This window comes from Rhinoderma darwinii, chromosome 2 (genome assembly GCF_050947455.1).
Source record: "Rhinoderma darwinii isolate aRhiDar2 chromosome 2, aRhiDar2.hap1, whole genome shotgun sequence".
In the NCBI taxonomy this organism is placed as follows: domain Eukaryota; kingdom Metazoa; phylum Chordata; class Amphibia; order Anura; family Rhinodermatidae; genus Rhinoderma; species Rhinoderma darwinii.
The window spans coordinates 127,237,690-127,254,309 of record NC_134688.1 but is presented as its reverse complement, the minus strand read 5'-3'; the positions used below and the strand labels follow the sequence as shown (position 1 = coordinate 127,254,309).

The 16,620-nt window shown below is 44.0% G+C and overlaps 1 protein-coding gene across 8 annotated transcripts in view; it reads right to left on the bottom strand.

Moving 5' to 3' along the window:
- Positions 1–16,620, bottom strand: part of ENOX1 (ecto-NOX disulfide-thiol exchanger 1) — a 686,747-nt gene that overhangs the window by 36,821 nt on the left and 633,306 nt on the right. For all 8 annotated transcript variants that reach the window (XM_075852278.1, XM_075852272.1, XM_075852273.1 and 5 more), the window contains one exon: positions 12,754–12,861. In XM_075852278.1, coding sequence (XP_075708393.1) covers positions 12,754–12,861 — 108 coding nt within the window. The remainder of the gene's footprint in view (positions 1–12,753; positions 12,862–16,620) is intronic.

The window sequence follows — 16,620 nt, the reverse complement described above, 5'->3', positions numbered from 1 at the left end:
GAATGCAAGAAAAACTAAGTAAACGGTAATGTTTATCTCCTTTTACTTTATATACACACACGAATCGGGATGTTGCAGACACGAGACTGTCAAATACTCCAAAGAGAGAAACCACAATCACAAATGATGAAGTCCCAAAAAGTGTAATAATACATTCAGCTGTAATACCTCTGTATAAGGAACTATGAAAAAGTATTGTCTTTCTTCCTAATGTAGAATCCTATTGTTAATTTGTCGCATGAATTTCACTTCTTGAACTTTGAATATCGATGAATTAAATTCAGACATAGGTTTCCAAGTCTCCTCATTAACTATTGGGTTCATGTCACGACTTTGACTAAACCCATGGAAAATGTGATTTGTGTTCTCCTCAGCTATTCTGTAGATTTGTTTTTGTGTTTTGGATCATGGTCCTTCACTGTTCCTTTCGGACAAAATTTGCTACTCTGACATATAATCCCATTTTTCCCAGTTCCCTACTTTGTTCTGTCATGGACACTGACATTAGCAAAAATTAAAGAAGGCTGCAGTTCACGATTTTCTGAGATTTCTTCTGAAAATGGTCGCTCTAGTGCCACCTATAGGTGACTATCCTGTAAGTCAATGTCCAACCCCTTTCTAGAGCATTGAAACACGACTCGGAGAGCACGGTTGTTGATCCTCATCAGTACAGAGTAGGGTTCTGGTTGGCTGCATAAGATGCCTTTGAAGCCGCTTTAGGTGCCAATAAATAACAGAAATTACAGTCAATATACCGACATGGCGTTGAATAAGGGTATGTTCACACGTGCACGTCCGTTACGGCTGAAATTACGGAGCGGTTTTCAGGCGAAAACCGCTCCTGAATTTCAGACGTAATGGCATGTGCAGGCGTTTTTCGCAGCGTCCATTACAGACGTAATTGGAGCTGTTTTTCTATGAAGTCAATGGAAAACGGCTCCACTTACATCCCAAGAAGTGACATGCACTTCTTTGACGCGGGCATCTTTTTTGCGAGCAGTCTTTTGACAGCGGCGCGTAAAAAAAAATGACCGTCTGCACAGTACATTGTAAAACCCATTCAAATGAATGGGCAGATGTTTGCCGACGCATTCAAGCAGTATTTTCGGCCGTAATTCCAGGCGTAAAACGCCTGAATTACGTCCGTAAATAGTGCGTCTGAACATACCCTTAGCGTTAAGTCATCCACTACCTCACCGGCCATGAGCTATGCAAAATATGAAAGTTTTATTGTTGACAGAAAAAAAATCTAATTTTCATAAAGTCCTCTACAGAAACTCCACTTAAAGCATGCTTTTCATTTCAGATACATATTATTTGTGGTGTGCTTCTAATTAGTTGTTCCACTTGTGTATTTTTGTTGTCCTATATTGCTCAGTCTCTTTCAATTATACCAGCCATTAAGAGCCCTTCACAAGTTACACTTGGCAGCCCGGGTAAAGCTCATGTGTCTGTTAATTCAGCTGGTATGGCATTCCAAAGCAATATATTGGGTAATAAACCAAAAACGGGAATTATTGTCACTAAATGAACAAATATGAATTTTGGGTTGAATTTAGAAACAAGCTAAACACAACCACATTCCCATAAGAATAGTTATATCTTCCTCCTTGATGAGGTTTTCCTTTATTAGTTGTGGAAAACAAACATGTGGCATGAGACTGTCTGCCCACGCAGTGGCAATCCGTAACTGAAGTAACAAAAGCCCATGCATATGCAGTGAAAAAAAATCCAATGCTGATTTAGGCGAATGCTATGGATTTTCAAGTCTGCAGAATGCCCTATCTGACGCAGATTTTTTCCAGAATTTTCGTGGATGTCACCCACTGCAAAACAATGCAACATTTGCATCATAATCGCAAAATCTGCATGAGCACATGGCTTTAGTTTAAAATGGTGTTCAATGGTATAGTGTTTTACGCAAGAAGTAACTTTACTTCTCTTTCACTAATCTTGAGTATGGGGCTGTATTTATAGTGTATGTAAGTCCTTCTCAATGAATTAGAATATCATCAAAAAGTTAATTTATCTCAGTAATTCAATTCAAAAAGTGAAACTCCTATATTATATAGATTCATTACACGCAGAGTGATCTATTTACAGCATTTTTTTCTTTTAATGTTGAAGATTATGGCTAACAATCTAATTTTCTGAGAGACTAGATTTTGGGTTTTCATTAACTACTATATAAGCGCAATTTCAAAAATGATTTTTAATACAGAAATGTTGGCCTACTGAAAAGTATGTCCAGTATATGCCCTCAATACTTGGTCGGGGCTGCTTTTGCATGAATTACTGCATCGGTGTGGCGTGCCATGGAGGCGATCAGCCTGTGGCACTGCTGAGGTGTAATGGAAGCCCAGGTTGCTTTGATAGCGGCCTTCAGCTCGTCTGCATTGTTGGGTCTGGTGTCTCATCTTCCTCTTGACAATACCCCATAGATTCTCTATGGGGTTTAGGTCAGGCGTGTTTGCTGGCCAATCAAGCACAGTGATACTGTGGTTATTAAACCAGGTATTGGTACTTTTGGCAGTGTGGGCAGGTGCCAAGTTCTGCTGGAAAATGAAATCAGCATCTCCATAAAGCTGGTCAGTAGAGGGAAGCATGAAGTTCTCTAAAATTTCCTGCTAGACGACCAACACCAGCAGATGACATGGCTCCCCAAACTATCACTGACTGTGGAAACTTCACACTGGACCGCAAGCAACTTGGATTGATGCCTCTCCACTCTTCCTCCAGACTCTGGGACCTTGATTTCCATATGAAATGCAAAATTTACTTTCATCTGAAAACAGGACTTTGGACCACAAGCAACAGACCAGTCCTTTTTCTCCTTAGCCCAGGTAAGACGCTTCTGACGTTGTCTCTGGGTCATGAGTGGCTTGACGCAAGGAATGCGACAGTTGTAGCCCATGTCCTAGATACGTCTGTTTGTGGTGGCTCTTGAAGCACTGACTCCAGCTGCAGTCCACTCCTTGTGAATCCCCAAGATTCTTGAATGGCCTTTTCTTGACAATCCTTTCAAGGCTGCGGTTATCCCTGTTGCTTGTGCACCTTTTTCTATCACACTTTTTCCTTCCTCTCAGCTTTCCATTAATATGCTTGGATTCAGCACTCTGTGAGCAGCCAGCTTCTTTAGCAATGTTCTTTTGTGGCTTACCCTCCTTCTGGAGGGTGTCAATGACTGTCTTCTGGACAACTGTCAAGTCAGCAGTCTTCCCCATGATTGTGTAGCCTACTGAACCAGAGTGTTGGACCATTTAAAGGCTTAGGAAACCTTTGCTGGTGTTATGTATTGATTAGCTGATTAGAGCGTGACACCATGAGTCTACAATCTTCAACTTTTACCCAATAATTCTGATAGACAAAATTTTGGGTTTTCATTAACAGTTAGCCATAATCTTTAACATTAAAAGAAAAAAAATGACGGAAATAGATCACTCTGTGTGTAATGAATCTACATAATATATGAGTTTCACTTTTTTAATTGAATTACTGAAATAAATTAACTTCTAGATGATATTCTAATTCATTGAGAAGGACCAGTATATTTATAGTTCTGTGCTACATTCACAAATCTACAGGCTCCAGATCTGAAATCTCCCAGCGTTCCCGGAAGTCTTAATGTGAATTGTAGTCTTTACACCAGGCACTATACAGTGCATTATAGGCTCTGTCACCACATTATAAGTTCCCTATCTCCTACATAAAGTGATCGGCGCTATAATGTAGATCACATCAGTGGTTTTTATTTCGAAAAATTATCAATTTATGTTATGACCTATTTTAGATTTATGCTGATGACTTTCTTAATAGACAACTGGGTGTGTTTTTACTTTTTGAGAAAGTGGGTGTTGTAAAGAGAAGTGTATTATGCTGACCATAAGCTAAGTGTATTTTTTTAGGCAAATCAAAAAGTTGAAATGAGTAAAAAAAAAAATAGAAGAAATGTATTCTATTTCTGAGGCCCCATGCACACGACAGTATTTTTCATCAGTAAATACGGACAGTAATTACGGACCCATTCATTTCTATTGGCGACGGACACCTTTCAGTTTTTTAATGATGGGTGTCCGTGCTGAAAAAAATCATAGAACCTATCCTATTCTTGTCAGTAATTACGGCAAGGACTCTCCCATAAAAGTCTATGGGAGCTTCCGTAAATACGGACAGCTACTGATGTCCATCCATATACCGTCCGTATTTACTGAAGCATTGCTAGGCAACATGTTGATGACATAATTTGCAACCTCCCTCTTTTTGTAAGGATCTGTATATACGGATGGAATACGGATGCAATACAGACCGTATTTACAGACACCCTTCCGTAAATATGGATGCCTACTGTTCCGTATTTACGGACAGTATTTCTGGATAGATGAAAATACTGTCGTGTGCATGGGGCCTTATACTCCCTTTAGGCCCCATGCACACGACCGTGCCCGCGATTGCGGGCACGGCAGGCCGCCGACTGCCACCCGCATTTTCGGGCCGTGCTCCCATACAAAGTATGGGAGCACGGCCTGTAAAATGCAAAAGAACGGACATGTTCCATAATTTTCTGAACATTTCTACGGCACCGACACCCATCCGTAGTGCTACGGAAAGGTGTCCGCCTTCAATGAAAGTGAATGGGTCTATTTTTGCGGACCGCAATTGCGGTCCGCAAAAACTGAGATTTTTTACGGTCGTGTGCATGGGGCCTTAGTATCCACTCCTGGCTTCAGCTAAAAAAAACAACAAAACAAAACTTGAAAAACCGTACACCAAAAAATTGCACGAAACTGCTCTATGTGAGCCTGGCTTTAGGGATGTCGTAAGTTATATAATAATTACTCAAACTTTTTATGTATTTTATTGATATGTAAACTGTAAAAGTGTTTAATGTGGACATACGCTTTAATGGAGGCTACAAAATAAAATCTACATGTTTACACTGCTTAAACAATAGCAGCCACTGCACTGATGACAGTATGAAACATTCTCTAAAGGATTATGTTACAGAAGCAGAAGAATGCTATCAAGATTGCGGCTTTGGTTGCAGCATTTCATCTGTGTCTGCAAGTCTATATTAGCTATAAATAAGATTGCTGACATCATAATGGCAAGAAATAGAAGGAGAACATGTGCAGATTGCAGAAAAGAAGACAGATCTGATACGGCAGATATACTGTAGCAAGGATATTATCTGGAGTCCGGATGGCCATTTGTGACTTTTTTGTGGAAAGGTTTTCGCCAGAATATGTTTGTTCCTGAACGTTTCCGGATTTTATTATTTGGCTGTGCAATACAAATAATCCATTTTATATTACTGATTAAAACAATCTTCATATATTATGGGAGCAAAACAATATTTGAACTCCGGATCTCCTATTTCAGAAATTTAGATTTTAGTCAGGAATTCCACAAAATCAGATGTAGAAGCCTAGGTAAATTGTGAGCCTCCTCAGCTTAATAAAATAAAGTAATAATAAAGTGATATTAATATAGTGTTATTTTATGTTTATCTACAAGAGGGAGGGCTGTGTGTGACGTTATCTACAAGAGGGGGCTGTGTGTAGCGCTATCTACAAGAGGAGGGCTGTGTGTGGCGTTATCTACAAGAGGGGGGCTGTGTGTGACGTTATCTACAGGAGGGGGGCTGTGTGTGGCGTTATCTACAAGAGGGGGGCTGTGTGTGGCGTTATCTACAAGAGGAGGGCTGTGTGTAGCATTATCTACAAGACGGGGGCTGTGTGTGGCGCTATCTACAAGAGGAGGGCTGTGTGGCGCGATATCTACAAGAGGGGGACTGTGTGTGACGTTATCTACAAGAGGGGGGCTGTGTGTAGCGCTATCTACAAGAGGAGGGCTGTGTGTGGCGTTATCTACAAGAGGGGGGCTGTGTGTGGAGATATCTACAAGAGGGGGGCTGTGTGTGGAGATATCTACAAGAGGGGGCTGTGTGTGACGTTATCTACAGGAGGGGGGCTGTGTGTGGCGTTATCTACAAGAGGGGGGCTGTGTGTGGCGTTATCTACAGGAGGGGGGCTGTGTGTGCCGTTATTTACAAGAGGAGGGCTGTGTGTAGCGTTATCTACAAGAGGGGGGCTGTGTGTAGCGTTATCTACAAGAGGGGGGCTGTGTGTAGCGCTATCTACAAGAGGGGGGCTGTGTGTGACGTTATCTACAGGAGGGGGGCTATGTGTGGCGTTATCTACAAGAGGGGGGCTGTGTGTGGCGTTATCTACAAGAGGGGGCTGTGTGTGGCGTTATCTACAAGAGGGGGGCTGTGTGTAGCGTTATCTACAAGAGGGGGGCTGTGTGTAGCGCTATCTACAAGAGGAGGGCTGTGTGTGGCGCTATGTACAAGAGGGGGGCTGTGTGTAGCGTTATCTACAAGAGGGGGGTTGTAGCATCTTTAGGGGTTCAAATGAGGCTACTGTCATGGGGGCTCTTCTATTTGTTTTAATTTCAATGCGTAGCTGACAGTTACAAACCCTCATCTAGCTAGTGAAAATACAGCGTTCTGCAGCAGCTGATTTGTAACACTCATACATTAGGTCGTACTGACCTAGCGCGTCTCTGGCAATGTGCCATACAAACGTTACACGGTCAGCTAGCGTTGGCTATTTTTAAAGTGTGTGGTTTTTGTTTAATTTAGAAACAATGAATAAAAGTTATATTTTAGTAAATACTCTGTTTAGTCAGCTGGAAATTAGGGCATCCATTTGTCTAACCGCAAAGTAGTTATATGTTGTGCTATTCTAATGCCTGCCGGCTACTAGGGTCTTTTCCTTGCATCTACAAGAGGGGGGCTCTGTGGCGCTATCTGCAAGAGGGGGGCTGTGTGGCACCATCTACAAGAGGGGGGCTGTGTGGCACTATCTACAAGAGGGGGGCTGTGTGCCACTATCTACAAGAGGGGGGCTGTGTGGCACTATCTACAAGAGGGGGGCTGTGTGGCGCTATTTACAAGTGGGGGGCTGTGTGGCGCTATCTACAAGAGGGGGGCTGTGTGGCACTATCTACAAGAGGGGCTGGGTGTGGCGTTATCTACAAGAGGGGGCTGGGTGTGGCGTTATCTACAAGAGGGGGCTGTGTGGCACTATCTACAAGAGGGGGCTGTGTGGCGCTATCTACAATCGGGGGGCTGTGTGGCGCTATCGACAATCGGGGGGCTGAGTGCCGCTATCTACAATCGGGGGACTGAGTGCCGCTATCTACAATCGGGGGGCTGTGTGGCGCTATCTACAAGAGGGGGGCTGCGTGGCGCTATTTACAAGAGGGGGGCTGTGTGGCACTATCTACAAGAGAGGGGCTGTGTGGCGCTATCAACAAGAGGGGCTGGGTGTGGCGTTATCTACAAGAGGGGGGCTGTGTGGCGCTATCTACAAGAGGGGGCTGTGTGGCGCTATCTACAATCGGGGGGCTGTGTGGCGCTATTTACAATCGGGGGGCTGTGTGGCGCTATCTACAATCGGGGGGCTGTGTGGCGCTATCTACAATCGGGGGGCTGTGTGGCGCTATCTACAAGAGGGTGACTGTGTGGCGCTATCTACAGGAGGGGCTGGGTGTGGTGTTATCTACAAGACGGGGGCTGTGTGGTGCTATCTACAAGGGGCGCAGTGTGGCGTTATCTACAAGACGGGTTGGGTGTGGCGTTATCTACAAGAGGGGTTGGGTGTGGCGTTATCTACAAGAGGGGTTGGGTGTGGCGTTATCTACAAGAGGGGTTGGGTGTGGCGTTATCTACAAGAGGGGTTGGGTGTGGCGTTATCTACAAGAGAGGTTGGGTGTGGCGTTATCTACAAGAGGGGTTGGGTGTGGCATTATCTACAAGAGGGGTTGGGTGTGGTATTATCTACAAGGGGGGGCTGTGTGTGGCCTCTTTAATTTATTCTCTTCATTCATTGTTCTGTTAACTACTTTATATAACTATATTGCTTGTAAAATGTACGAATGCTTTTATGCCGGCTACTAGGCTCTTTTCCTTGCATCTACAAGAGGGGGGCTCTGTGGCGCTATCTACAAGAGGGGGGCTGTGTGGCACCATCTACAAGAGGGGGGCTGTGTGGCACTATCTACGAGAGGGGGGCTGTGTGGCACTATCTACAAGAGGGGGGCTGTGTGGCGCTATTTACAAGTGGGGGGCTGTGTGGCGCTATCTACAAGAGGGGGCTATGTGGCACTATCTACAAGAGGGGCTGGGTGTGGCGTTATCTACAAGAGGGGGGCTGTGTGGCACTATCTACAAGAGGGGGCTGTGTGGCGCTATCTACAATCGGGGGGCTGTGTGGCGCTATCTACAATCGGGGGGCTGTGTGGCGCTATCTACAATCGGGGGGCTGTGTGGCGCTATCTACAATCGGGGGGCTGTGTGGCGCTATCTACAATCGGGGGGCTGTGTGGCGCTATCTACAATCGGGGGGCTGTGTGGCGCTATCTACAAGAGGGGGGCTGTGTGGCGCTATCTACAAGAGGGGGGCTGTGTGGCGCTATCTACAAGAGGGGGCTGTGTGGCACTATCTACAAGAGGGGGCTGTGTGGCACTATCTACAAGAGGGGGCTATGTGGCGCTATCTACAAGAGGGGGGCTGTGTGGCACTATCTACAATCGGGGGGCTGTGTGGCGCTATTTACAATTGGGGGGCTGTGTGGAGCTATCTACAATTGGGGGGCTGTGTGGCGCTATCTACAATCGGGGGGCTGTGTGGCGCTATCTACAAGACGGTGACTGTGTGGCGTTATCTACAGGAGGGGCTGGGTGTGGTGTTATCTAAAAGAGGAGGGCTGTGTGGTGCTATCTACAAGAGGGGGCTGTGTGGCGTTATCTACAAGGGGCGCAGTGTGGCGTTATCTACAAGGGGCGCTGTGTGGCGTTATCTACAAGGGGCGCTGTGTGGCGTTATCTAAAAGAGGGGTTGGGTGTGGCGTTATCTAAAAGAGGGGTTGGGTGTGGCGTTATCTACAAGAGGGGTTGGGTGTGGCATTATCTACAAGAGGGGGGCTGTGTGTGGCCTCTTTAATTTATTCTCTTCATTCATTGTTCTGTTAACTACTTTATATAACTATATTGCTTGTAAAATGTACAAATGCTTTTATGCTCGAGTTACATTAAAAATATTACATCTCATTGAATGGTAGAGAAAGCAAACATGGTGAGGGGGAAGGAGATGTCGGGGAAAAAAGTGGGGGAGGGGGCACCAAGCGGAATCTTTGCCCCGGATGCAGGAGAACCTAGCTACGCCTCTACTCAAAGTCGATGGCAAAATGAAAATCTAATATTTTTTATATCTTTCACTTGTCTCTGGAACCCAGAATAAGATTAAAAGTAGAACAAATGGATTCAATTACGTTACTAAACGAAAGATGTGAGTGAGGTCTATGTAACTTAGGATCACCTCTGTCAAAACGGTCTCCTCGGTTGCGCCTAACCAATAACTGGGGTGCATTTTATCAGAGAGGCCCCACCTTATAGTTTGAAAAGCACTCACCTACAATGTGCAAAGTGGATACAGGACAGTAATACTCACCTAGCAGCCAACTTGCTGACTTGCAGTAATCCAATGATGCAAGTACAGATGTAGCTAAATTTATGTCATAAGTGATAACATTTTTTGAATAGTCTCCAAGCAAACATGGTCGCGACTTGCACAGAGAAGAAAAGTAATATTATACCAGGAAGCGCATAATGATGCCCAGTGGCTGCATGTATTATATCCAGGTAATGGTTAAACACTCAATGCTGTATTTAGCTGTGCAATGTCTCACTGCACTTCTAAACACAATTGTCATATAAACCTGGAGGAATACTGCTGCTGTTCCCCTTTTACAACATGCAATAGTAATCAGATTTGTTGCAATAGAAAACACCATCAGTTCTATTTGCACTGAGTTTTGGAACAGAGATTTAAATAGGAAACTTCTGAGGCGAAGTTTACACGTAACAGATTTGCTGCGGAAAAGTTCAGCAGCCAATCCAAAGGAAGCCGCAAGAAAATCTGCAGCTAGAAATCAATGGATTTTCTGGATTTCCATGTGGCAAGTGTCTTAAAAAACACTATACTCACCTCTCCTAGCGCTCCTATGGCAATGCTTCATTGGTCCCCTGCCGGTACATGTACACCTGACCTCCAGAAATGACGTGTCATCACCCCAAACGTTATTGCTGGAGGTCCGGTGTACAAAGGACCGACAAAGTCCAGGAAAACGTTGCCATGGTAGCTCCAGGGGAGGTGAGTATAGTATTTTTTTTATTTTAAACTATCTGGACTTGCGGAATTTGCAGGTGTATCCGCGAGTATTTTAAAGCAATAAGATTTGCTTGAGGATTTCTTCTTCACCATTGAATTCAATAATGAAAATCTGCAGCAAAACTGTGCCTTTTCCGCAGCAAAAATTGACATGCTGCGGATTTAAAAAATCTGCACTGCAGGTTAATTTCTGTGTGGAAAATTTCTGCAGCATGTGTATCATATTTGTTCAAATCTCATTCACTTTGAAGCTACTATATTGGACAGAAAATCTACTACGTGTGAACACAGCCTAATACGATCGTTTTTAGCAATTGTTTCTTTCCCTTTATCTCCTATGAATTTCATTACTGGCAGCAACAAATAGTTTGGATAATTACAATGGAGCTGGAGTTTCCCTTTAAGATCTCTGCCATGACAAAAAGCTTCCCTATACATATCCAAGTATTTGTCCCAGAATACAATCTACAATTACACCGTGTTCCAAATTATTATACACATTGGATTTAAGTGTCATGAACATTTGATTATTAGTTTTTCAATTAAACTCATGGATGGTATTGTGTCTAAGGCTGGGTTCACACGACCTATTTTCAGACGTAAACGAGGCGTATTATGCCTCGTTTCACGTCTGAAAATAGGGCTACAATACGTCGGCAAACATCTGCCCATTCATTTGAATGGGTTTGCCGACGTACTGTACAGACGACCAGTAATTTACGTGTCGTCGTTTGACAGCTGTCAAACGACGACGCGTAAATTGACTGCCTCGGCAAAGAAGTGCAGGGCACTTCTTTGCAACGTAATTTGAGCCGTTCTTCATTGAACTCAATGAAGAGCAGCTCAAGATTTACGAGCGTCACAGACGCCTCGTATATTACGAGGAGGAGCATTTATGTGTGATACGAGGCAGCTGTTTTCTCTTGAAAACAGTCTGTCTTTTCACACGTAAATGCCTGCTATCGTGTGCACATACCCTTAGGGCTCTTTGGATCATTGTAAATCAATCTCAGACACCTGTGATAATTAGTTTGCCAGGTGTGCCCAATCAAAGGAAAACTACTTAAGAAGGACGTTCCACATTATTAAGCAGGCCACAGCTTTCAAGTAATATGGGAAAGAAAAAGGATCTCTCTGCTGCCGAAAAGCGTGAAATAGTGCAATACCTTGGACAAGGTATGAAAACATTGGATATTTCAAGAAAACTTAAGCGTGATCATTGTACTGTGAAAAGATTTGTGGCTGATTCAGAGCACAGACGGGTTCGTTCAGATAAAGGCATAATGAAGAAGGTTTCTACCAGACAAATTAATAGGATTAGGAGAGCAGCTGCTAAAATGCCATTGCAAAGCAGCAAACAGGTATTTGAAGCCGCTGGTGCCTCTGGAGTCCCGCGAACCTCAAGGTGTAGGATCCTCCAGAGGTTTGCAAGTGTGCATAAAGCTATTATTCGGCCACCCCTAAACAATGCTCACAAGCAGAAAAGGTTGCAGTGGGCTCAGAAATACATGAACACTAATGTTCAAACCGTGTTGTTCACTGATGAGTGCCGTGCAACCCTGGATTGTCCAGATGCATGGAGTAGTGGATGGTTGGTGAATGGCCACCATGTCCCAACAAGGCTGCGACGTCAGCAAGGAGGTGGCGGAGTCATGTTTTGGGCTGGAATCATGGGGAGAGAGCTGGTAGGCCCCTTTAGGGTCCCTGTCGGTGTGAAAATGACCTCTGCAAAGTACGTAGAGTTTATGACTGACCACTTTCTTCCATGGTACAAAAAGAAGAACCGTGCCTTCTGTAGCAAAATTATCTTCATGCATGACTATGCACCATCTCATGCTGCAAAGAATACCTCTGTGTCATTGGCTGCTATGGGCATAAAAGGAGAGAAACTCATGGTGTGGCCCCCATGTTCCCCTGACCTCCACCCTATTGAGAACCTTTGGAGCATCAAGCAAAATATCTATGAGGGTGGGAGGCAGTTCACATCAAAACAGAAGCTCTGGGAGGCTATTCTGACATCCTGCAAAGATATTCAAGCGGAAACTGTCCAAATATTCACAAATTCAATGGATGCAAGAATTGTGAAGGTGATATCAAAGAAGGGGTCCTATGTTAACATGTAACTTGGCCTGTTAAGTTTTTTTTGATTGAAAGAGCTTTTGATTTCTGTAAATATGACCTCCTGATGCTGCAAATTCAACAAATTACCATTTTAGTTCTCTTTACAACCTTTAAAATGTTTTGATCTCTGTTGTGCATAATAATGTGAAACAGTGCATTTTGAGTTTTTTACTTCTAAAAAAAACACTTATCATTAGGAGATTTGTTCAATAAAATTTGCATTATACGCCAACAGTTGATGGCTTGAAGATTATACTGACTGTCATTTGCATCGACTATTTAGGAAAATCAGCGAAAAATAACATTTGCATAATAATTTGGAACGCGGTGTAGAACAACAACGACTGTGTACAATTTGTCGCCCAGCGGCACAATCCTCAGGCTGGTTCTGACTCACCTGCTCCTTGAGAACATTCATTAGGGCATGTGCATGTGTTTGTTCTTCCTTGGCTTTCTCTAGTTCACTCTTCTTGTTGTTTAACTCCTCCTGCATTGCTACTAATTGCTGCAAACCAGAACACAAATAGAAAAGTTATTACCATTTCATGCAAATTCACGCAACACTTTGATGACTTCCAAAATTGTTATTTATTCGCTTCACTTAAGTTCAATTCAAACTATTTCAAGTGCGTTTCTCTAAGGCCGGATTTACACGTGCGTGTGCATTTTATGCGTGCAAAAAAAGCGCCGTTTTGCGCGCGCAAAAGGTACTTAACAGCTCCGTGTGTCAGCAGCATATGATGCGTGGCTGCGTGATTTTCGCGCAGCCGCCATCATTATGACACTCTATGTTTGTAAACAGAAAAGCATGTGGTGGTTTTCTGTTTTCATTCATACTTTTTACTGCTGTTGCGCGAATCACGCTCGTCACACGGAAGTGTTTCCGTCTGCTGCACGTGATTTTCACGCACCTATTGCCTTCAATGGGCGCGTGATGCGCGAACAACGCACAAACATAGGACATCTCGTGATTTTTACGGAGGGGACAGAGGCTGCGTGAAACTCACGGACAGTCTGCACGGCTCCATAGACTAACATAGGTCCATGCGAGGCGCGTAAAAATCACGCGCGTTGCACGGACCTATTATACGTTCGTCTGAATAAGCCCTAAGTGTGAGAGGTGTAGCCCTGTGCATTTCAATCCTCTGGCTTGAACATACCAGCCATACAATTTATTAATAAGATCTAGATGTACTGCCATAAATACATGCATACATCTATATACAAAATCTCAAATACATAAATATAGAACATACATACAATAGATGCCTTTTATGCAATGCATGGGAATGATATAGACACAAAATATCAGGTTTCACTTAAAAGGAATATTTGCCTTGTGTATCACTTTGTAACATTTATGGAGGGAAATTTATCCACATTGTTATAGCAGTTTTCTGTGGTAGAAATTGCAAAAGGGCATTGAAAAGTGGGACTTTTGGTAATTTTACGCCATCCTCTGCACTTTAAAAAAAACAAACAATCAAAAAAAGAGGCACAGTCAAAGCGGCCCGAATTATTATAATATTATATATGTCAGAAAACAGCTGTAAATTGTAGCAGAAATTTACATCAGGTCCTAGGGCGAACAATTAAAAACCAAAAAAAAACAAAAAGGAAAAAAAAATCATACATCACTGCCCTCTTTCTACCCTCCAGCTCCCTGAGCATGCCGGGCAGCATCAGGACAATGTATGTCATGCTGGATGTGGAGTGCTACGTTGCATGTAAGACGCGGTTTGGCATCAGGACTTTGTGAGACGCTACATGCTGAGGAAGTCGGAGAGGACTCGGATGGGAGAAGTGAAGAGGAGCGGTGAGATGAGTGGGAAAGGGAGAATGGATGGCAATTGTGGTTCTCAGCTACCTGAAAGATGCAACATTTATGAAGAGGCATGCACCGCCTAATAAATTTGTTGCATCTTCCTTCAATGAATTGTTTATTAATACTGGCGTATGAAACACCAGTCTTATGATTCTAGAGCAGTGGCGTAACTACCGCGGTAGCTGGAGGGGCCCACATGCCCCCCCATATGCCCGGTGGCGCCGCTAGCAGCCGTTATGGCTGCTGCAGAAGTAGCGCCGCTACTATGGGGCCCGCACGCCGAGCCTCCAACAAGTATGGGCCAGGTGACACAGGCCCTCTCATGCCTGTAGACGTCGCTAGCACCGGAGGGGGCCCCGGTGCTAGCGACAGCCAAATACATGCACTGCCCGACCATTCAGCGCCTTACAATGACGCTGATTGGCTAGCGGCGCGATGACTTCATTGCGCCGCTTCCATGCTTGAAAGGCCCTGATTGACGGGGCAAGTCATTCTGCCCTGCCAATCAGCGTCATTGGACGACGCTCGTTAGGCGCCTGTAGACCCGCTCAGAAGAGAGCAGATCTGCATCGCCAGCGAATAGGAACAAGATCATGTGAGTATGTAAAGATTTTTTTCTATCATAAAACTGTTAATGGCATTATCTATAGTGGGGGCTCTATCTACAGGGGGGTCGTCTATATGTGGGCCACTATATACACGCGGGGTCTATATGTGGTGCACTAGCTACAGGGGTGGTCTGTATGTGGGGATGTGGAGCACAATCTACAGGGGGGTTCTATATGTGGGCCACTATATACAGAGGGGTCTATATGTGGGCCACTATCTACAGGGGGGCCTATATGTGGGGCACTATCTACAGGGTGGTCTATATGTGGAGCATTATATATAAGGGGAGCTATATGTGAGACACTATACAGGGGTGGGCTATATGTAGACCACTATCTATAGAGGAGCTATTTTAAGGGCACTTTCTATAGGGGTGGGCTATATGTGGGACACTATATACAGGTGTGGATTACCTGTGGGGTACTAGCAACAGGGTGTCTATATGTAGGACACTGTCTACAGAGGTGGGCTATACATGGAGACCTACCTATAGGGGAAGCTATATGTAGGACAGCACGGTGGCTATGGGGGCACTATCTACAGGGAGCACGGTGTGTGTGTGTGTGTGTGTGCGTGTGTGTGTGTGTGTGTGTGCGTGCGTGTGTGCGTGTGTGACAGTGTATGGTACTATTATAATCAGGGACAGTGTATAGCGCTATTATAGTTAGAGGTGCAAGAGGTGTTGAGAATTTTAACTTTGTTTATAGGTGCAGAAATGTTTTAAAAGTGAGAAGCTGAAGACATCTGAGCGGAAAACTGCAGAAATGGGTCATGGCCGGTAGAAATCCATCATAGATGTCTGGACCGGAGGGAGAAGAAAAGAACTAGAATCTGAGACGTCACCAGTGAGTCACTTAATGTAAATGTTTATTCAGCACTGCAGTCACTGTATGATCTGCAGCGAGATGATTATGATATGATTTTTTTTTATGAAACAGCATCTCCTCACCATTGTTCGGCCCATGCTGGGAGCTGTAGTTTTACGCAGTACAAACCTATACGGCAGGGGTTTCACTAAATTGAGCTGCATTTGTCCTGGTGTTGTATACATGTACTGATCTTGGTTCTGATGCTGTATGTAAGTACTGAGTTTTGTTCTGGTTTGTATATATCTATGAGATTGGTTTTGGTTCTGTGTATATATGTACTGAGCTTGGTTCTGGGGATGTATTTATGTACTGAGGTTGGTTCTGGTGCTGTATATATGTACTGAGCTTGGTTCTAGTGCTGTATTTATGCACGGAGGTTTGTTCTGGTGCTGTATATATGTATGGGCTTGGTTCTAGTGCTGTATTTATGTACTGAGCTTGGTTCTAGTGCTGTATTTATGTACGTATCTTGGTTGTGGTACTGTATTTATGTACTGAGCTTGGTTGTGGTACTGTATATATGTCAGAGCTTGCTTCTGGATCTGTAGTTTATATAGGATATATTTATAATAACAAAATTGCAGGGCAGATGGAATTGTTCTCAATTCATTGAATATTTAATGGGAATCTATCAGGTAGTTTTAACCCCTTGAACCGCCACCATAAGGTACTACATGACCTGACCATATTTCTAAACATTCCCATGTATGTTTTTTTCAGATGCAGCAAAATATTTAAAATACACTTTTAAAACAACGCACGCTACATGCTAATTACTCATTAGAGGGGAATGGGGCGGCCTCATAGTCCGGCCTCCAAACCCACCTTTCTATGTTTGAGTGACATCTGGCTAATACAACTTTCTCGGATGCGCCATTGCCTTGTGGCACTAAACACAAGGGGGAGGGCTGTGTGGCACTATACACAAGGGGGATGGCTGTGACTATCTACAGGGTCCTGA